General features: G+C 46.7%; 1 protein-coding gene across 1 annotated transcript; it reads right to left on the bottom strand.

Annotated features, from left to right (window-relative positions):
• Positions 1-20,260: 20,260 nt before the first annotated feature.
• Positions 20,261-21,629, bottom strand: LOC123190330 (probable glutathione S-transferase GSTF1). Its single transcript, XM_044602955.1, has 3 exons — positions 21,301-21,629; positions 21,168-21,216; positions 20,261-20,943 (listed from the first exon to the last, which is right to left on the bottom strand). The coding sequence occupies exons 1-3, from the start codon at positions 21,448-21,450 to the stop codon at positions 20,483-20,485; spliced, it is 660 nt and encodes a 219-aa protein (XP_044458890.1). The 5' UTR covers positions 21,451-21,629; the 3' UTR covers positions 20,261-20,482.
• Positions 21,630-22,199: the final 570 nt, after the last annotated feature.

Here is a 22,199-nt window from a genome sequence, read left to right as displayed (position 1 = left end):
AAGTATATGAAAGTTGTATAATATTAGCATGGAACAATAAAAAATTATAGATATGACGGAGACGTATCAGCATCCCGAAGCTTAATTCCTGCTCGTCCTCGAGTAGGTAAATGATAAAAAAGATAAATTTTTATGTGGAATGCTAGCTAGCATAATCTTGATCATGTAATATAATCATGGCATGAATATTAAGACACGAGTGATTAAAAGCAATAGTCTATCATTTGACATTAAGATAACAATACTTCAAGCATACTAATAAAGCAATCATGTCTTTTCAAAATAACATGGCCAAAGAAAGTTATCCCTACAAAATCATATATTCTGGCTATGCTCCATCTTCACCACACAAAATATTCACATCATGCACAACCCCGATGACAAGCCAAGCAATTGTTTCATACTTTTGACATTCTCAAACCTTTTCAACTTTCATGCAATACATGAGTGTGAGCCATGGACATAGCACTGTAGGTGGAATAGAATATGATGGTGGAGGTTGTGTGGAGAAGACAAAAAAGGAGAAAGTCTCACATCGACGCGGCTAATCAACGGGCTATGGAGATTCCCATCAATTGATGTCAATGTGAGGAGTAGGGATTGCCATGCAATGGATGCACTATGAGCTATAAGTGTATGAAAGCTCAACCTGAAACTAAGTGGGTGTGCATCCAACTTGCTTGCTCATGAAGACCTAGGGAATTTGAGGAAGCCCATTGTTGGAATATACAAGCCAAGTTCTATAATGAAAATTCCCACTAGTATATGAAAGTGATAACTCAAGAGACTCTCTATATGAAGAACATGGTGCTACTCTGAAGCACAAGTGTGGTTGAAGGATAATAACATTGTCCCTTCTCTTTTTGTTCTCTTTTTTGTAGGCTTCTTTGGCCTCTATCTATTTTTGAGGGGGGCGCTTCTGTAACGCCCCGGACACACCTGTCGGTGGTCGTTACTCCTGGCGGGATCTAGACTAACCCCACAGATCAATACTAGTCTTTTTGCTCACTTTGTCCTCCCTCGTGCGCACCCGGGAGCAACTTCCCGGTCAGTCACCCATCCTGAAACTACTACAAGCTGAGCATGCTTAACTTTGGAGTTCTTTCCGAATGGGCTCTCGGAAAAGAAGGAATTCCTTATTGATATGAGTTATCATCCCTAATAAGCCAGACTATCACATACACCCCCACTTAGAGGAGCCGACGTCCGCGTCGGGCCACAGGAACGTTCCCTCTTGGCACATACGTCTGTGCATCCAGTCCGGTACATGTGACATGCCGTGTGCCACGACGGGTCACAAACATCATGAAAAACATCACCGCGCACCTGTCCGCAAACATCCGTGTAACCGCGAGGGTCGGCTTTGATACCAATTTGTAACACCCCGGACACACCCGCCAGTGGTCGTTACTCCTGGCAGCATCTAGACTGGCCCCATAGATCAATACTAGTCTTTTCTGCTCACTTTGTCCTCACTCGTGCGCACCCGGGAGCAACTTTCCGGTCGGTCACCCATCCTGAAACTACTCCAAGCTGAGCACGCTTAACTTTGGAGTTCTTTCTGAATGAGCTCCGGGAAAGAAGGAATTCCTTATTGATATGAGTTGTCTATCATCCCTAATTAGCCAGGCTATCACAGCTTCTTTGGCCACTTTTATTTTGATCATGGGACAATGTTCTAATAATGAAGATCATCACACTTTTATTTACTTACAACTCAATACTAAAACTCGATACTAGAACAAAGATATGACTCTATATGAATGCCACCGGCGGTGTACCGGGATGTGCAATGATCTAGCGTAGCAATGACATCAAAAAACAGACAAGCCATGAAAACATCATGCTAGCTATCTTACGATCATGCAAAGCAATATGACAATGAGTTCTCAAGTCATGTATATGATGATGATGGAAGTTGCATGGCAATATATTTCGAAATGGCTATGGAAATGCCATAATAGGTAGGTATGGTGGCTGTTTTGAGGAAGATATAAGAAGGCTTATGTGTGATAGAGCGTATCGTATCACGGGGTTTGGATGCACCGGCGAAGTTTGCACCAACTCTCGAGGTGAGAAAGGGCAATGCACGGTACCGAAGAGGCTAGCAATGATGGAAGGGGGAGAGTGCGTATAATCCATGGACTCAACATTAGTCATAAAGAACTCACATACTTATTGCAAAAATCTATTAGTCATCGAAACAAAGTATTGCGTGCATGCTCCTAGGGGATAGATTAGTAGGAAAAGACCATTGCTCGTCCCCGATCGCCACTCATAAGGAAGACAATAAATAAATACCTCATGCTCCAACTTTGTTACATAACAGTTCACCATACGTGCATGCTACGGGAATCACAAACCTCAACACAAGTATTTCTACAATCCACAACTACCCACTAGCATGACTCTAATATCATCATCTTTATATCGCAAAACTATTGCAAGGAATCAAATATATCATATTCAGTGATCTACAAGTTTTATGTAGGATTTTATGACTAACCATGTGAATGACCAATTCCTGTCATCTCTCTAAATAGATATAAAGTGAAGCAAGAGAGTTTAATTCTTTCTACAAAAGATATACCCACGCTCTAACAAATATAAGTGAAGCAAAAGAGCCTTCTACAAATGACAGTTTTCTAAGTGAAGAGAAACAGGCAATCCAAACTTCAAATGATATAAGTGAAGCACATGAAGCGTTCTATAAAGCCATACTCAAAATATATAAGTGAAGTGCAATGAGCATTCTATAAATCAACCAAGGATTATCTCATAGCAGCATGGTGCATCAAAGAAAAGTGAAAACTAAATGCAAAAGATGCTCCAATATTTACATATATCATATGTCAAATAAAAATATAGCTCCAAGTAAAATTACCGATGATTGTTAGAAGAAAGAAGGGATGCCTTCCGAGGCATCCCCAAGCTTGGTTGCTTGGGAGTCCTTGAATATTACCTTGGGTGCCTCAGACATCCCCAAGCTTAGGCTCTTGCCACTCCTTATTCCTTCATCCATCGTGATATCTCCCAAAACTTGAAAACTTCAATCACACAAAACTTAACAGAAAGTTTGGTAAGATCCGTTAGTATAATAAAGCAAATCACTACTCTAAATACTGTTGCAAACCAATTCATATTTTGTTTTTGCATTGTAGCTACTGTAATATAACGTTTCCATGGCTTAATCCACTGATAGAAATCAATAGTTTCATCAAAACAAGCAAACTATGCATCAAAAACAGAATCTGTCTTAAACAGGACAGTCTGTAGTAATCTGAACATTCACCATACTTTTGGTACTCCAAAAATACTGAAAAATTTAGGAAAAATAAAAAATTTGTATAGAAAGACTGTGCAAAAAGTTTCAGAACCGTTTGACGTTCCAGTAAAAAATGTAAAATCGTACACTACAGCCAAAGTTTCTGTTCTGCACCGCACAAACCAACAGGTAATGTAAACATCCTAAAGGCAAATCTTGGCACATTATTTTTATAATACAATGTAATTGTACAAGGGTATAATTATTTTTGTTGAAAAATTTCTGTAATCAAGATTCACAAAGTTTCTGTGAGCATGAACAAAGTTCAAGGAGCTCCCCCACTTCAACAATGCTTGTCTCTCTCACTTTCACTTTCCTTTTTGAAAATTTTTGGGTTCCCCTCTTTATTTTTTGTTTTTAAACTATATAAAAGCACTCAACAGAAATAAATGACTCTCTAAAACACTCGGGTTGTCTCCCTGGCAGCGCTTTCTTTAAAGCCATTAAGCTAGGCATAAGGTGATCAAGTAATGAATCCATCCGGATCCCAAGGTATATCAAAGACAATTTAATTAACAATGATTTGTGATTTAGTACTGAGCACAAAGTAACATATATCATGCAACAACGAAGTCTAACTCTCTTCCTATGCATTGGCATGTCATAAAAGAACAATTCATGCACACATAGTAAAGGCCAATGCATAGTATGAATAGTTTCTTGCAATTTTATCATATTGGAAACATGATGAGGCGGAGATGTAGTTCCTCTCTCATAATAATTGCAAGTAGGAGCAGCAAGCACATGCATATTATATCTATCAAAATCATCATGTGTAGTAGTGAAACGGAACCCATCAATATAATCCTTAATAAGGGCAAACTTCTATGATATAGTGTAGTGAGGAGAATTCAAATAGATAATAGGACTATCATGCGTGGGTGCAACAACAACAACTTCATGTTTAATAAGGAACTATAGCAAGTTCATCTCAATAAGCATAATTCATATTGACATCTTGGCCACAAGCATAGCGAGCATCATCATAAAGGGATATTTCAAAAGAATCAACGGGATCATAACAATCATCATAGCAACCATCCTTCAGTAAGCACGAAGGGAAATTAAACAATGTATGAGTTGAAGAGTTACTCTCATTAGAAGGTGGGCACGGGTAGCTAATCCGCTCTTCCTCCTTTTGTTCTTCGCTCTCCTCATCATCTTTTTTATCCAATGAGCCCACAGTTTCATCAATTTCTCCTTCCATAGACTCCTACAAAATATTAGTCTCTTCTTGGATAGCGGAGACTCTCTCAATAAAATCATCAATATCAGAATTGAATTCATAATTTTCATAGCTATATTTAAGTATAGCAAAATTTTCAGGTCTGTAAATAGCTTCATCAAGATTTTCACACTCTTTAAACAAAGATTCAATTTCATAAGCACCCATGAAAGCAACGAATTCTTCTATTCGTTCCACATCATAGTAATCATATTTACCATTAGCATAAGAAGCTAAGGTCTCATTATCATTAAATTCGCATGAAAAGGGAAGGTGTGGAGCCTTCATCCTAGAGCAACAAGTATAATCATATCTCAGGCATAGTTGCCGAGCATACCAATGCAACATATAAATTTGATCCCATAATAGTTTCCCTTTTTGAGTCAAGCGATAATCCTTAAAATATTCACATTGATCCAACGTGTCTCCCATTATATAATTGAATGGGGTTTTCTTAGGATTATCAAAGTAGTACATAATATCTTTCACATAATGAGTGAGGGAGTCCTGGATTAGGGGGTCTCCGGATAGCCGGACTATATACTTTGGTCGGACTATTAGACTATGAAGATACAAGATTGAAGACTTCGTCTCGTGTCCGGATGGGACTCTACTTGGCGTGGAAGGCAAGCTAGGCAATACGGATATGGATATCTCATCCTTTGTAACCGACCTTGTGTAACCCTAGCCCTCTCCGGTGTCTATATAAACCGAAGGGTTTTAGTCCGTAGGACAACAATCACAACATACAATCATACCATAGGCTAGCTTCTAGGGTTTAGCCTCCCTGATCTTGTGGTAGATCTACTCTTGTACTACCCATATCATCAATATTAATCAAGCAGGACGTAGGGTTTTACCTCCATCAAGAGGGCCCGAACCTGGGTAAAACATCGTGTCCCCTGCCTCCTGTTACCATCCGGCCTAGACGCACAGTTCGGGACCCCCTACCCGAGATCCGCCGGTTTTGACACCGACATTGGTGCTTTTATTGAGAGTTCCGCTATGCCGTCGCCACCAGGAAGGATGTCTCATCCCGTCTTTAAAGACGGCACTGTTGCTAAGGGAGCTTTGGCTACCGGCCAAACTCTCCGGCTAGGTGGTTTTCTTATGACCGCATGTTCGTCCATTGCGCCGACGATGACTTTTCGGGTCATCGAAAGCAATCTTCACATCAACTCGGAACTCGCCGAGCAGTTAGATCCAATGGAGCTCTCCTCCCTGAACGAGCTCTTGGATCGCATCGCCGCCCTGGGAGTCGCTACAGACTATGATCAGATTGGGCCTAAACCCGATCTGAGAGAGATCAACTCTTCCCAGGTCACCCATCACGTTGCAGTGGTGGAGGAACAATACGGCAACCCTTCATCTATCTTAAGGACTAGCTATGTCCGGATTCCTGATCCCTCCAAGCCGTATACCTGTGGGGGGGAGGACGTCACTCAAGACTTGAACCTAGAGTCAGGCAGCGGGCTAGATTTATTGAAAAACATCCAAGAATCCAAACTTCCGAGTTTGGAAACTCCTTGGCCCCTGAGTCTCAGATTGGGTGAGGATTCGGGTTCAATTCCACCCACCCACCCAAACATAAGCGATCTATCCCAAATTAGGCAAGAGCCCGAAGAAACAGTACAACATTACTGGGCCAAATTCCTCCTGGTCATGAACAGGATAAAGGACTGCCGCGAGGAAGACGCAATTTCATTCTTCTACAATAATTGCACGGACAAGGGAATCCTCAATGCCATATGTCGCCGCGAAATTACACGCTTTGCTGACTTGGTGTCCATAGTACAAAAGTACTGTGCGATGGAACGTGCCTGGAAAACCGAAATAAAATTTTGGGATAATCCCGCCCTGAATACAAACCTAGTCCAAAATAAAAGGGTGCATTATCACAATACACTTGGGTTAACTACCAAAAAGCAAAAGCCCTCTATGGTGCAAGGAACCGTACTGGAGGGATGGCTCAACGGACCCTGCAAAATTCATAGTACAGTGGATGCAATACCAACGCACAACCTTAGAGCATGTTGGATACTCCGGCAGGTGGCCAAAAGTGGTGAGGATCTACTCCTCCCAAATACCACAGAGCACCATCCCGTGGACAACAATACGGTGTTAACGGTCTTTGAGACCTTCGCGTCAAATAATAGACGCAAGCGAACACTCTGCAGCATGGCTGAAATCTTCCACGTAGCAGAAACAAATCCTTGGAGTGACACGGCTATTACCTTCAATGCCAGTGACGAACCTAAATTCCGAACAGCCCGAGCACCAGCCGCACTGGTCCTTAGTCCAATCGTGGATGGCTTTCGACTCACCAAGGTATGCATGGATGGCGGCAGCGGATTAAACCTCATCTATGAGGAAACTCTTCAAAAGATGGAAATAGACTGAAGCCGCATTGAGCAAAGTAGCACAATCTTTAGAGGAATCATCCCCAGTTGGGAAGCACGCTGTGCTGGGAAAATCACACTAGATGTGGTATACGGCACGCCAGATAATTACAGGTCCGAATAAATTACATTCCAAGTGGCCCCGTTCAGCAGCGGATACCACGCTCTATTAGGGCGGGAGGCGTTTACAATCTTCCAAGCCATACCCCATTACAGGTACATGAAGCTCAAAATGCCCGGGCCCAACGGAATCATCACTCTTGCTAGTGATCTGGACATAGCACTCTGCGCCGAAAATAAGATAGCCGCACTGGCCCTTGAGGCACTATCCAAAGCCCTAGCGGCCGAGGAACTAACTGCGCTACGCTCCATGGTGAACAGGGACGACGTGATACTCGATAAAAGATCCAAGTCCACCTCCTTTAAACCGGCGGACGAAATAGTCAAATTCCAAGTCCATCCAATGGACCCTACAAAAACAGCTTCCATTGGGGCATAATTAAACCCTGATGTCGATGCCGCACTGCGAGAGTTACTACGCGAGAACTGGGACATTTTTGCCTGGCACCCTTCAGACATGCCAGGAATCCCACGTAGGATGGCCGAGCACAGCCTAAATATCCTAAAAGGATTCAAGCCAGTCAAGCAGGCTCTTCGGCGTTTCTCCGAACCTAAGAGACAAGCCATGGGAGAGGAACTAGCCAAGCTATTGGAGGCCGGATTCATCAGAGACATAAAACATCCGGACTGGCTAGCAAACCTGGTGATGGTACCAGAGAAGGACAAATCCTGGCGCTTGTGCGTCGATTTTAAGGACCTTAACAAGGCCTGCCCAAAGGATCCCTTCCTCCTCCCCCGCATCGATCAAATCATCGATGCTACTGCAGGACAAGATTCATTGTGTTTCCTCGATGCATACTTCGGCTACCATCAAATAAAAATGGCAGAGCCAGACCAAGCCGCAACGGCATTCATCACACCATACGGCCCATTCTGCTTCAACACAATGCCCTTTGGGCTCAAAAACGCCGGCGCAACATATCAGCGCATGATTCAGACATGTCTGGCAAACCAGATCGGCAAAATAGTGGACGCATATGTAGATGACGTGGTCGTTAAAACCAAACATGTCGAAACTCTAGTAGACGACTTGAGGCTCACATTCGATAACCTCCGAACATATGATATCAAGATCAATCCGGAAAAATGTGTTTTCGGCGTACCAGCCGGAAAGCTCCTGGGATTCATTGTCTACAGTAGAGGTATTGAAGCTAATCCGGCCAAAATCTGAGCATTGTCACAGTTGGCTACCCCAACAGACCTCAAACAAATACAAAAATTGACTGGATGCGTGGCGGCTCTAAGCCACTTTATCTCCCTCTTGGGAGAAAAGGCATTACCCCTTTATCGCCTCCTCCGGCGCACCGGACACTTCGAGTGGATGGATGCAGCCACGGCCGGACTCAATGAAATAAAAGCCATATTGGCAACAAACCCAGTCCTGGTCACGCCAAACATTGGCGAACCAATGCTATTATACATTACGGCAACTCATCAAGTAGTAAGCGCAGTGCTCGTCGTCGAACGAGAAGCGGACGGACACAAATTCCCCCTTCAAAAGCTGGTTTACTATGTGTCCACTATCCTTACTCCATGCAAATCACGGTACCCGCATTATCAAAAGATAGCGTACGCGGTATTTATGGCATCCCGGAAGCTGCGACACTACTTTCAAGAGTGTTCGATAACGGTAGCCTCGGAAGTACCACTTAACGATATTATAAACAACCGCGACACGACGGGCCAGATTGCCAAATGGGCCATTGAGCTCCTCCCGTTCGACATAACTTACAAGCCACGGCGAGCTATTAAATCGCAAGTTTTGGCTGACTTCGTCGCCGAGTGGACGGAAGCCGAACTCCCTAAGGAGTACGACACATATTCAAACTGGATCATGCACTTCGACGGCTCCAAAATGTTGGCTGGTCTGGGGGCTGGCGTCGCTTTGACGTCCCCAACAGGAGATTCAGTTCAATACGTACTACAGATAATGTATACGGACTCCAACAATGCAGCCGAATATGAGGCCCTTCTACATGGTCTCCGGATGGCAGTATCCATGGGCATTCAATGCCTAGAGGTGCGCGGAGATTCGAACCTCGCGATATCCCAAATAAATGGAGACTTTGATGCCAAGGATCCGAAAATGGCAGCTTATCGCAATGCCGTCCTAAAAATGTCAGCTCAGTTCGAGGGGCTCGAATTTCACCATGTGGCTCGGGAAAACAATCAGGCGGCGGATATCCTCGCCCGCATCGGCGCAAAACGCGACGCGGTCCCTCCCAACATATTCCTGGAAAGACTCTTCAAGCCATCCGTAGCATGGGAAGGGGACACCGGTAACAACAGTCCGGACCCGACCAAAATACCCGATACCGAACTCTCTGACACAATCGGAGGCTCCGCCACCGAAATAACACATTCAGCCCATGAAATAATGGCCATTATTGCCCCGTGGAAAGAACCATTCCTGGCCTACCTAACTAGAAAGGAACTTACGGAGGACCAAAATGAGGCACGCTGCATAGTGCGGGGATCCAAGGCCTACAGGGTCCATGAGGGAGAATTGTACAAAAAAAGCGCTACCTGAGTCCTTCAAAGGTGCATCTCCGAAGAGGAAGGGCGGAACCTTTTGGCAGAAATTCACGCCGGACTCGGCGGTCATCACGCTGGAGCCCGGGCTCTTGCAAGCAAGGCCTTCCATACAGGATTCTATTGGCCAACGGCCCGGGCAGATGCACAGGACTTGGTCCAACGTTGCGCCGGTTGCCAGCTCTTTGCAAATCAAAGCCATATGCCACCCACCGCCCTCCAAACACTCCCCATTACATGGCCCTTCGCGGTCTGGGGGCTTGACATGGTTGGACCCCTTAAAGGGGGAACCCACAAGAAAAAATACTTATTGGTCATGGTGGATAAATTCACCAAATGGATAGAGGCTAAACCGGTTAAAACAGCCGAATCCGGACCGGTGATAGATTTCATATCCGGGGTTGTACACCGTTACGGCGTCCCCAACAGCATCATCACTGATAACAGCACGAACTTCACGACCGACAAGGTAAAACTCTGGTGCAGCAAAATGGGCATCAAGCTCGATTATGCTTCAGTCTATCACCCACAAACCAACGGTCAAGTCGAACGAGCAAATGGTCTTATAATGAGTGGCATTAAACCCAGATTAGTGCGCTCCTTAACGGAGTCTGACACGCACTGGGTAGAGGAGCTCGACTCCGTACTCTAGGGGTTGCGGACCATGCCGAATCATAGTACTGGATATACACCATTTTTTATGGTGTACGGCGCAAAGGCAGTCCTGCCCTGTGACATAATTCATGACTCACCTCGAGTCCACATGTACGAAGAAAGAGAAGCCGAGCTCGATCGGCAGGATAGTCTGGACACCTTGGAGGAAGAGCGCGACGTAGCCAAAGCCCGTTCCGCATATTACCAGCAACAGGCTCGCAGATACCAAAGCAGAGAAGTACGGGCCAAAACTTATAATGTTGGCAAACTAGTTCTACGACTGCCGGATAAGAAAAAGAACAAGCTCGAGCCCAAATGGGAAGGTCCCTTCATTATCGACCAAGTTCTGACTGGTGGAGCGTACCGACTGTGGGATGCATCGACTAGTCGACTCGAGCCGAACCCGTGGAACGTAGCCAGGCTTCGAAGATTCTACGCCTAGCACCGGACTCTATGTTAGTCCCCTCCCTTTGACCATTTTCTGCATATGCATCATCTGTCTTGTTTCCCTTTCTTTCTTTTATTTCTCTAGGACTTCAAGGGTCACCTTGTGCCTCACTCGTACATTACAGGGTGCTAGCCACACTCTTCATACCTGGGGGCTTCTTTCACAGAAGCTTAAATTATTTACCTGGGCCTCACGCCCAACACATGTGTTATACTTCCGCATGTACCTTTTTCCACCATTATATGCATCGATATGACTTATGTTTTGGCCAAGCTGGGTTGCCTGGCTCTTGTATTTATGCCCTATGTTCCCGTTAATTCGGCTAGAGCATAAGGGGAGCACCTCTGCGATTTTTACTGCTGGGTCAGCCGGACGTGTACCTCAGACTGGGTGAAGCCGAAAGCTAGCGTTCTTATGGGAATATTCGGTCGGTGAATAAAAGATGACTTTTATTTATTATCCATATCTACCCCCAGATGCTTTTTCTGCGCTTCTTATCACAGTCCGGACATGCACTTTAGGGCATGCTTACCCAGGGAAAGGAACCCTTAACGGAACAATTCTCCCTGGAAGATGTTTCTTACTAACCATGTAATATAACATAACTAGTTGGGCACTTGTCTGATAAAGCACTAATGACCCCTACGCCTGGTCTCCACGCATGCCCCAGTTCTTACATAACCGAGAGGGTATTCGGATACACTCCGGACCGTCGGGTCCCGAGGTTGAAGCGAAAAGGTCCGCCACGACAAACGATCTACAATCCGGCTAGAAGGCATTATACATGTCACTTTAAAATTACATAGTCGATTTGACTGGTTGAATTCCTCTTCAATACCATCCAGTAGGCTGTCTAGTCTACAGTCCTGTTGGGAATACTTTGCGGCCAATTCTACTTGGCCGTACACTAATCTCAGAGGGATCTCCTTCCCATCAGGCCCCACAGGTCCGACTTCGGCCATGTGGTTCAGGTCAGCCTTCGTGTACCGTGTCTTCACCATTGCCCAGGCTTCCCTAGCACCCTGACGGCAGGCCGATATCTTCCATAATCGGAAGCGCCGCCGCGCTCCCTTCAGCTTTTCTGCAAGCTCTCCAAGGCCTTCGGGTATGGAGACGGATGGCCACAAGGCCTGGGCGACACCTTGCATCACCTGCCGAACTCGTTCGTGCAGCTGTGAGAGCTTGGGAAGAAGGTCACCCATTGAACCGGGCATTTCCTCGGCAGGACGACCTGTTAGCATACCTACAGAGATAACTCTGTCAGCCAGCTTCCTCGCCGAACTCTTTTTCAAAGTTCGTTCAAGCACTTACTAAATATGCCACGTCGAAGCCGCCGATTCTCCTTAACAGAGTCCGACAGTTGGGCGCGAACATCTTTTAGTTCCACGCCCAGCTTGGTGTTGGCATCTTGGAGATCATTCTTCTCCTGCCTCACCCTCGTAAGCACGCTCTCACCGGCCTTCAGCTGGTGTAAGAGCTTTTGCTTATCCGGATTTACTCCAGCGTCATCTGCAATTTTATCGTCAGATCTGCATATATGCCGCATTATATATGATACTTATCATTCGAAGGATATGTTACCAGAGGGGGTCTCTTTGGGCTCCCCTGCTGCGGCCAGTGCGGCCTGAAGTTGGGCTTTGCACTCTTCCAGCTCCTGGGACAGTTGAGTATTCTTTTCTGTAAGAACCTACATAACAAATGATCCTTAAATCAGTTATTCTAACTGTTTCAAGTCTCAGGGGCTATTGATATATATAATCACCAAATTTTCTCACCCGTATGTCTTTTACATACTGCTCCGTGGCTCTGGCTAGACCATTTTGAGCGGCACAGAGGTACGCGTCTCCCGAGTTGAAGGCATCCAATGCCTCTTGGGAGAAACAAGCGTCACAAAGAACAGTCCGGCGACGCCTGTGGTTCATGGCACTTTCCACCTCAGAATTGGTGGCGGACAGTTTATCCGCATCCTCTATCGAAGGAGCGCCCGACGCACGCCTCGCATTCGTTCCCGCCTCCGAATCCGGCCTTGGAGCCCGGCTGGTGGAGGCGTGATTAGTAGCCTCTCCGGGTATAGTCCGGCGAGCGCTCTTTTTCCTGAAAAGAAGGCATGGGCGTTAGTATGCCGCTGAGAATAATGTCTTGCAATAAAAATGGCGCGCCGTACCGCTGCGCCGGTGTCTCAATCTGGACTGCGGGTCTTTGCGGCCTGCCTGGCCTCGCGGCCCCTTGTTGGCTAGTCACCACAGGCTCGACCTTCTGCCTCAAGGACCTCCCCTGCAAAACACGGCTGTTATACGGCAATCAAAAACACACAAGGACGGATCCCCTTTCGAAGTGCTGGGACTTTGGTCTCAGTCACCTGTGAGGCTGGAAGTAGCCCAGGGTAATCGGTCGTAATGGCCACCAAAGCATTGTCATTACTCGATTGGTAGAATACCCCTTCGATCAGCTCCACAGATATGTCCGGATCCTCCTGGGAGGCCGGGTAAAGGGACCATCCAGGGTCCTCGGGTTGTGGAGGGGGGTTGTTTATCTCCTTTACAGCTTGGCGCAGCTCCTGCGATGAAATTGCTAGACTGAATACTTAAATATGGGAATACAAAACGGATGGGCGAGAAAAAGTCTCCGCTTACCCAGCTCGGAGGATTGTACATAGAAAATCCGCCCTGCGGGTTGACACGAAGGAATTCCTCCTCTTCTCCCTTGTACAAAGTGGATAAGATCTTTATTAGATCAGTAGCAGATCCCTGCCCTTTGCGGCCGTGGCGGGTGGCGTCATCCTCCCCGTTGAAATCCCACATGGGGTGCCCTCTATATTGAAGCGGCTGCACCCCTCGCATAATACATATGGCCATGACCTCGATCATGGTCAATCCGGATCGAGCTAAAAAACTTATCCGGCTCATCAGGTAAAGAACGTCCCTGTCATCTTCCTCCAGGGAGCTCCATGGACGCCAGCTCCAGCGCTTCTTCAAAGGGGCGTTGTCGAACTCAGGAAGGTCGATTCTAATAGGATCCGGGAGGGGGACGTCTTCTATATAAAACCATTCTGAAGGCTAGTCTTTGGACGTCTTCTTTAGGGTTCCGGACAGGTATCCGGTCCCGGCAATACGCCACACTTCGGCTTCGCCCACTTGATATATTGACCCCTTCTGAGAACAGGGCACAAGGCAGAACAGCTTCTTCCATAGAGCGGAATGAGCCTCACAACCCAAAAACAAGTGGCAAAGGGCTACGAATCCCGCGATATGCAGCATGGAGGTAGGCGTAAGGTTATGCAACTGGAGGCCGTAGAACTCCAGGAGCCCCCGAAGAAAAGGATGAATTGGAAATCCGATCCCTCTTACCAAATAAGGGACAAGGCATACCCGCTCTCCCTTGGAGGGATTGGGAAGGCCCTCCGCTTGCTCTCCGCTATTATAGGTGGCAAGCCCGGCTCGAACTGGGACCATGTACCCTGGGGAAAGAAATCCCTTGGTCTGAAGCATCACTAATTTGTTGTGCGGGACAGAACATCTCTCCCAATCTCTAGGCTTGGGGCTAGGGGAGCGAGAGGAGGAGTTGCATCGACCGGCCATGATGGAATGGATCTCTGTCGAATGCGCTTCGATGAAGGCTCGCCAAGGGAGGATGGTGTGATTTGGATCTGAATCCTCGTCTTTTTAATAGGCAGCTCATTCACACAGCTAGGGGGTAAATGTAAAATCACCCTGGCTCTTCACATTCGCTCGACACGTGGAAAGTGGTCATTATTGGGCGTGGAAGCCAAGGAGTGCAACATTCACAAGAGGCCGGACACTATTTCGACAGGTACACGGAATTTGGAGAGGAACCCACCCTACAATGCCGACGACAATACTGCGCGCCGGACTCATCGTCATTGAAGCCTGGTTCAGGGGCTACTGAGGGAGTCCTGGATTAGGGGGTCTCCGGACAGTCGGACTATATACTTTGGCCGGACTGTTAGACTATGAAGATACAAGATTGAAGACTTCGTCTCGTGTCCGGATGGGACTCTACTTGGCGTGGAAGGCAAGCTAGGCAATACGGATATGGATATCTCCTCCTTTGTAACCGACCTTGTGTAACCATAGCCCTCTCCGGTGTCTATATAAACCGAAGGGTTTTAATCCATAGGACAACAATCACAACATACAATCATATCATAGGCTACCTTCTAGGGTTTAACCTCTCTGATCTCGTGGTAGATCTACTCTTGTACTACCCATATCATCAATATTAATCAAGCAGGACGTAGGGTTTTACCTCCATCAAGAGGGCCCGAACCTGGGTAAAACATCGTGTCCCCTGCCTCCTATTACCATCCGGCCTAGACGCACAGTTCGGGACCCCCTACCCGAGATCCGCCGGTTTTGACACCGACAATGAGCATCGAGGGTTTTAGGAGGTTCCCCATCTCCATGAGTAGCAAGTAAACCTAATTTTTTTGGTATTTCGTGTTCCATATCCATAACTAAAGATACAGAACAACTTGGAACAACAAATAAAAATTACTTAGTGATAAAGCAAACAAGCACACACAAGAATATTCACCCCACGCTATAACTCCCCAACAACGGCGTCAGAAAAAGGTCTTGATAACCCACAAGTATAGGGGATCAATTGTAGCCTCTTTCGATAAGTAAGAGTGTCGAACCCAACGAGGATCTAAAGGTAGAACAAATATTCCCTCAAGTTCTATCGACCACCGATACAACTCTACGCACGTTTAACATTCGCTTTACCTAGAACAAGTATGAAACTAGAAGTACTTTGTAGGTGTTGTTGGATAGGTTTTCAAGATAATAAAGAGCGCGTAAATAAAAAGTAGGGGCTGTTTAGATGAAGACACAACTAAGTTAGTTTTAGTAGAGAGATCGTTGTCACACAAGAAAGTTATTTGTCCCTAGGCAATCGATAACTAGACTGGTAATCACTATTGCAATTTTATTTGAGGGAGAGGCATAAGCTAACATACTTTCTCTTCTTGGATCATATGCACTTATGGTTAGAACTCTAGCAAGCATCCGCAACTACTAAAGATCATTAAGGTAAAACCCAACCATAGCATTATAAGGCATCAAGTCCTCTTAATTCCCATACGCAAACAACCTACTTACGCAGGTCTGTGTTTCTATCACTCACGCCACCCACCATAAGCAAATCATGAACATATTGCAAACCCTACAGCGGGGATCCCTCACGCTTGCGCGACATGGAGAGCACCATAGGACAGCACCAATAATAAAACATGCAACTCAAACCAATCACGATCATCAATTAACCCATAGGACAAAACAGATCTAATCAAACATCATAGGATAGCCATACATCATTGGGAAATAATATATAGCGTTGAGCACCATGTTTAAGTAGAGATTATAGTGGGTAAAAGAGGGGTTGCACCGCTGCATAGGGGGGGGAGTTGGTGATGATGGCGGTGAAGTTGTTGGTGTAGATTGCGGTGATGATGATGGCCCCAGCGGTGTTCCGGCGCCACCAGGAGAGAGGGGGAGAGGGGCCCCCTTCTTCTTCTTCTTCTTCTTATTCTTCCTTGACCTTATCCCAAGATGGGAGAAGGGTTTCCCCTCTGTCCATGGCCTCCATGGCGGCGGAGGGGCGAGAGCCCCTCCGAGATTGGATCTATCTCTCCGTCTCTCTCTGTTTCTGCGTTTCCTGATTCTGCCCTTTGACCGTTTCTTAAATTCCTGGAGATCCGAAACTCCGATTGGGCTGAATTTTCGACACGATTTTTATCCGGATATTAGCTTTCTTGCAGCGAAAGAAGGGCACCAACCGCCTTACGGGGTGGCCATGAGGGCCCAGGGCGCGCCTGACCCCCTGGGTGCGCCAACCTGCCTTGTGGCCCCCTCGGGCATCGTCTCGCGTTGATTTCACTTCCCAAAATTCACATATATTCCAAAAAAATCACCGTCAGTTTTTATCCCGTTTGGACTCCGTTTGATATGGATTTACTGCGAAACAAAAAACATGCAACAAACAGGAACTGGCACTTGGCACTGGATCAATATGTTAGTTCCCAAAATAGTATAAAAACTTGCCAAAAGTATATAAAAGTTGTATAATATTGGCATGGAACAATCAAAAATTATAGATACGACGGAGACGTATCAACCGTCGATGTCTTTGGAGGCGTAATCAAGCATGTCGGTTAGGTCCTCAACAGTGGCTATGAAGTGGGTGGTGGGTGGGAAGTAGAATTCCCTATTTCCAGCCCCTAGTCCAGGCTAGGTGTGATTCAGAAGCGGTTCCTCTATGATGATGAGGGATCGCATTAAGTCTAGGGCCTCATTTAAGCGCGGGGTTTGGATGGAGTCGAAAGTTTCCGGGCCGAGCTCGCATGACGCGGGCCTCCAGGGTTCGGAATTAGTGTTCGGAGAAGAGTCCACCCTTGCAATGATTGCCGGAGACGTTACTCTCTCTAGTTTTCTGGTGTTGAGCTCTAAGGCCGCAGAGAGTCCGGCGGGCTCTAGACTCCCATCTTCGGACCTGATGACGTGCTCCGGATCTAAGGCCAGAGCGGTGGTTGGGGTCGCGAACCCTTGGAAGATCAAGTCTCTCGGATATCAGCGACATAGTTTAGATTTCCAAAACTGATCTGGTGACCAGGGCGTAGCTGCCGATCTGCTCCAGATGGCCAACCGAGTTGGCCCGTAGTGCGAAGCCGCCGAATACAAAGATCTGGCCGGGGAGAAAAATCTCCTTCGCGGTAGCGTTGTTGTAGATGATTAATGAAGCCATCGAGCCTTTTGACAATGACACAGTGGAACTCTCAATGAAAGCACCAATGTCGGTGTCAAAATCGGCGGATCTCAGGTAGGGGGTCCCGAACTACGTGTCTAAGGATCGATGGTAACAGGAGATAGGGGACACGATGTTTACCCAGGTTCGGGCTAGCTTGATGGAGGCAATACCCTACTTTCTGCTTGATTGATTTTGATGAGTATAGGAGTCACAAGAGTTGAGCTACCACGAGATCATAATGGCTAAACCCTAGATGTCTAGCCTATATGATTATGATTGTCATTGCCTCTACGGACTAAACCCTCCGGTTTATATAGACACCGGAGGGGGATAGGGTTGTACAGAGTCGGTTTAGAGAGAAAGGAATCTTCATATCCGCATGCTAAGCTTGCCTTCCATGCCAAGGAGAGTCCCATCCGGACACGAGGGAAGGCCTTCTTATATCTTCATGGCCCATCTGTCCGGCTCACGTCACGTAGCTCGAATGTCCGAGGACCCCATAATCCTGGACTCCCTCAGCGGCGTTGGTCGTGGGCGGTGGTGAAGCGCAGGGCAAGGCGGCGGAGCTGCGGCGGTGGCGGAACTCCGGCGAGTTCGTGCGGGAGCTGCGAGGGGTTTCGGGTGCTACGTATTTGAGGAAAAACGAGGCCGGTATCGAGGGGTATATAAATAGGGGCTTCTAGCTCGAGGGGATAGGCGGGAGGAGAGTCCCGAGCGGACTCGGCGTCCGCGTACAGGAGCAGGACTCCTGCTGCCTTGCGGGAGGAGGAAGAACGGCCTGACAGGTGGGGTCCACCTGTCGGCGAGTGGGAGCGGGCAGGAGAGAGAGAGAGAATGGTGGCGGCGTACCGCTTCGGCGGAAGAGGCGGTCCGGGGCTTAAAGGCCAGTTGGGCCGGCTGGCTAGCGGTCGCCCTGAGCGGCGGAAATCTTTTTTTGAATATAAATGAGAGAGTAAAAGTCAGAAAAGAAAAAATAAAGATAATTTTTTCCTAGAGAAGAAATATATCAAAATTCTTAGAATAAAACGAACAAAAATATGAACTAATTTTCAGAGGAAAATAAATTACTAAAAAACATTTTTATTAATAACTTCAATTGGATTTGAATTTGATTTTCAAATCTTTTGCAAATAGTTTTCTGTTTTATTTATTAAAATGTTTAATAAAATATTTCTCAAATCTTCTCCGAATTTTGAAGGGTCATGTTTCCTTCACTCTATTATTATATATTCAGAGGATTTGAGATGATTTGAAATTCTAACTGAAAAGAGAAAAATCCAACTAGTGCTCCAAATAAGTTTTGAAATTGGTACTCATTACTCCCACTCTATTTCATAAATATTTCAAGAAGTCATATATCTTCTCTCATGAAAATCCTTGAGTGGCACATAGTTTCTGAGTTTGAATTAGTTTCAAATGGAAATCAAATCTTTCAAAAAAATCTTTTTATTTCAAATGGAAGAAGTCTTGTTATCTTCACTCTAGGGATTGTTTTGAATTTAAATTTTGAATTCCATGGAACCAAAAGCAAGAATGAAATTTTGGAGAAGTCCTTTTATTCCCTCTCATTTAACTTTTAAAAAGTTTTAAATTCCACTCAATTTCACACAACAAATCACACAAGCAATCATTATTACTTAATTAATATAACATTCCAAAATTTAGAATTTTGGGAAGTTACAACCGGCTCCCAAGCCAGGGACATTGCCTGGTTGCTGCCGCCACGGCCGAAGGGCCTCTTCCTCATGAGCTGCTCCATATTCGCCGTCGTGCTTCCCATCGCCACCCCGCTCTTCTAGTACGTGCAGCTCGGCGCGTGGACCATCGTCGAGGCGCGCCTCGTCCGTATACGCCATGCTTGGGGACTACCTCCAGCACCAACATGTCTCGTTAACCAACATGGCCGCCACACGATTGATCACATCTGCCTGAATTCGAAGAGGATGACACCTGGACGACGGAGACCGGCTCGGCTCGACAAAAACTACCACACCATTAGAAAGAGACCACATCCCACGGGATGAAGAAAAACGGAAGGAAACACTGTCGTATTTATAGACTTTCCAAAGCACCAGAAGCAGCGATCGAGCGATGCCCAGAATCGTCATCGGAAGCGGCGTCCGGAAACAACGGTGCAAGAGTCCCTTCGGGGACATCCGATAAAAAAAGAACAACGGTGCAAGCGGCGCCACCTAGAGTTACGTAGCCCAACACGTGCCGACCAATCAGAACCAAATTTGTCCAACCTCACGACGTGGCAGCACATTCAACAATCAATGCATATACGCAACAAAATATCTACAACTCTCCATGAATATCCTAGCTGAAAAAACATCATAAAAACAGCCGCACGTACAACACCCACATGCATGCATATCGCAATGGCGGCATCTCATATGACCACCATAAAAATCCATTCGAATAGGAAACTAACAAAATACTCAAATCAGATGGAATGCATGTAAGAGAACACGTAGTCACATCAACTGGGGATGCAAACTACCATAAAAAAAACTGGACATGCAAACAATAATCACTAACCGCTCCCGCATATCGTACCCAGCCAGAAAAGAAGGCAAAAAAATTTCACCCCAAAATCGCTGGTACACACGAGAAATGTACCCCGTCATTTCCCAAACTATGCACGTGTCAGCCGTCTATTGGACTTTTTTTCCTGCCAGAACAAGTGGTCAAACGTGGTGAGAAAATCTTCATTGGAAATAGTGGCTTGGGTATATGTCACTTCAACGAAACCACACTTCCATCTATGACTAGGAAGACATACAACCATCTGATTTAAAGGCTTGACAAGCAACACATCGAAAGCCTTATAAGACATTATTCCATCTCGAGAGTTTTCACAACCACACATACGATACGCAAGCACAAAAACTGCACGCTGGTGCAATTCCAGCCACACAAGCTCATTGCCTTATTCGCGACACCAACAAGAAAACGCCACGCAGATCAGTGATCGGAATCGGATCCCACGATGCGAAATCCCGCCTAGCAAATCACGGCTTCTTGGGAACCATTTGTGCGGCGAGCTTCTTGACGGCCGGCCTCGCCATGAGCCTCTCCCACCAAGCCTTGACGTGCGGGTACGAGTCGAAGAGCGCCGCGTGAGGCGTGGCCATGAAGTAGAAGGTGTAGGGGAAGTGGTTGAGGTCGGCGAAGCTGACGAAGTCCCCGGCGAGGTACTCGTGCTGGGACAGGCGCGCCTCGTAGACCTCCAGCACCTTCTTCAGCTTCTCCAGGCTTTCGTCCACCACCGTCTGGTTGGTCGGCAGGCCGCGCATCAGCGGGTTGATGAGGCACTCGTACACGATCGGCGAGATGGCCGGGTTGTAGGTGTGCGCGTCGACCTCCGTCCATACATCCACCATGGCGGCCTCCTTGAGGTTGCCTTCCCTCAGCAGGTCGACTTCGTTCTTCTTGTACTTGCGAAGCACGTACTTTGCAATTGCGCGTGACTCTGAAAATAGAACAAAACAACGAGGTTTTAGAGAATTTGAGAGGATGTTTGAACATCGAGCATCCACGGGAAACAATTCACTTTCCTAGTAGTCTAGTACTTCCCTTGAAAAGAAGCATTAGCTTTACTAGTCGGTCCCATTAAGATGCCGCGAAACAGAGGCCAAGCAAGTAACATTTCTTTTGACAAGGACAAAGTAACTGAAAAAGGCAAACTAATCATACCGAAGAGAAGCAGATCCCCATCCTGGAAAGCAGGGATTTGGCCGAACGGCTGCAAGAAATCGAAACATCTTGCATCAGAACCAAAACAAGCTGATACGAGAAACCAGAGGATTTGAGTGGTCGGGGAGCTTACGTTTCTGACGAGATGCTCGGGGCTCTTGTGCTCCATGGCCTTGAAATCGATGTCGACCACCTCGTACTCGGCGCCGACCTCCTCCAGGCACACCAGCACCCGGGCCACGTTCGTCGACATGGCCGGCCCGAACACCTTCACCGGCGCCATTTTTTCCCTTGGTTGCTGCTACACGCGAGAGAGTGAGAGATCGGGTTGTGTTAGTGTGTTGCTGTGTTGAGCGGTGTGCAGCATGACGCAAACTCCTCCCCATTTTATACGGCATCAAAGTGTCCGGGTAGGTGGCTGGTGCCTTGGTGGGATGGTGGGATGGTTGGACGTGAGCTCTCCAGAAGGTTGAAGGGGAGACCGTGAGGTGTGGGCTGACGGGTGCAGTCAATTAGTTCATCACGGCTCCGGTCAGCGAGGTGGGTGCCATTGCTTTCCGTGATGTTTCTAGAACAGCGGCCACGATTTGTCGGGCCGAGCTACCCGGGCATTCCTTTTTCCAGATCCAGCCTCTTCTTTTCATCTTCCTACGGTTTTACCCGCGATTAAGCTGTTCTTTCTTCTTTATCCGTGCTTTCGTGTTGGTCCTCTAATCTCTCATGTACTACTAGTTGTACTCCCTCCGTCTCATAATGTAAAACGTTTATTGACACTATACTTTATGGAATGGAGTAGTAGTTTTTAGAGCATATCTAGCACATTCCCCTCCCACGCTGACCGTTAAATTGGACGCGGCGTTTGTTCGCGGACTGGCAGATCAGTTTGTGAACACTGATGTGAGAGTAACTCCAATGGATTGATCTAAATGGACGACACTTTTGTCAGCATTTTGTTCGTTTGGGTCGGCTGTCCGCCCGGCGTCCGTCTTATTTTAGATTTGTGTCGGCAGTGCGCCCAACGCGTCGACCTAT

The sequence above is a fragment of the Triticum aestivum genome, chromosome 1A, assembly GCF_018294505.1.
Source record: "Triticum aestivum cultivar Chinese Spring chromosome 1A, IWGSC CS RefSeq v2.1, whole genome shotgun sequence".
In the NCBI taxonomy this organism is placed as follows: Eukaryota; Viridiplantae; Streptophyta; class Magnoliopsida; order Poales; family Poaceae; genus Triticum; species Triticum aestivum.
This window is presented reverse-complemented; position numbering and strand designations above follow the sequence as displayed.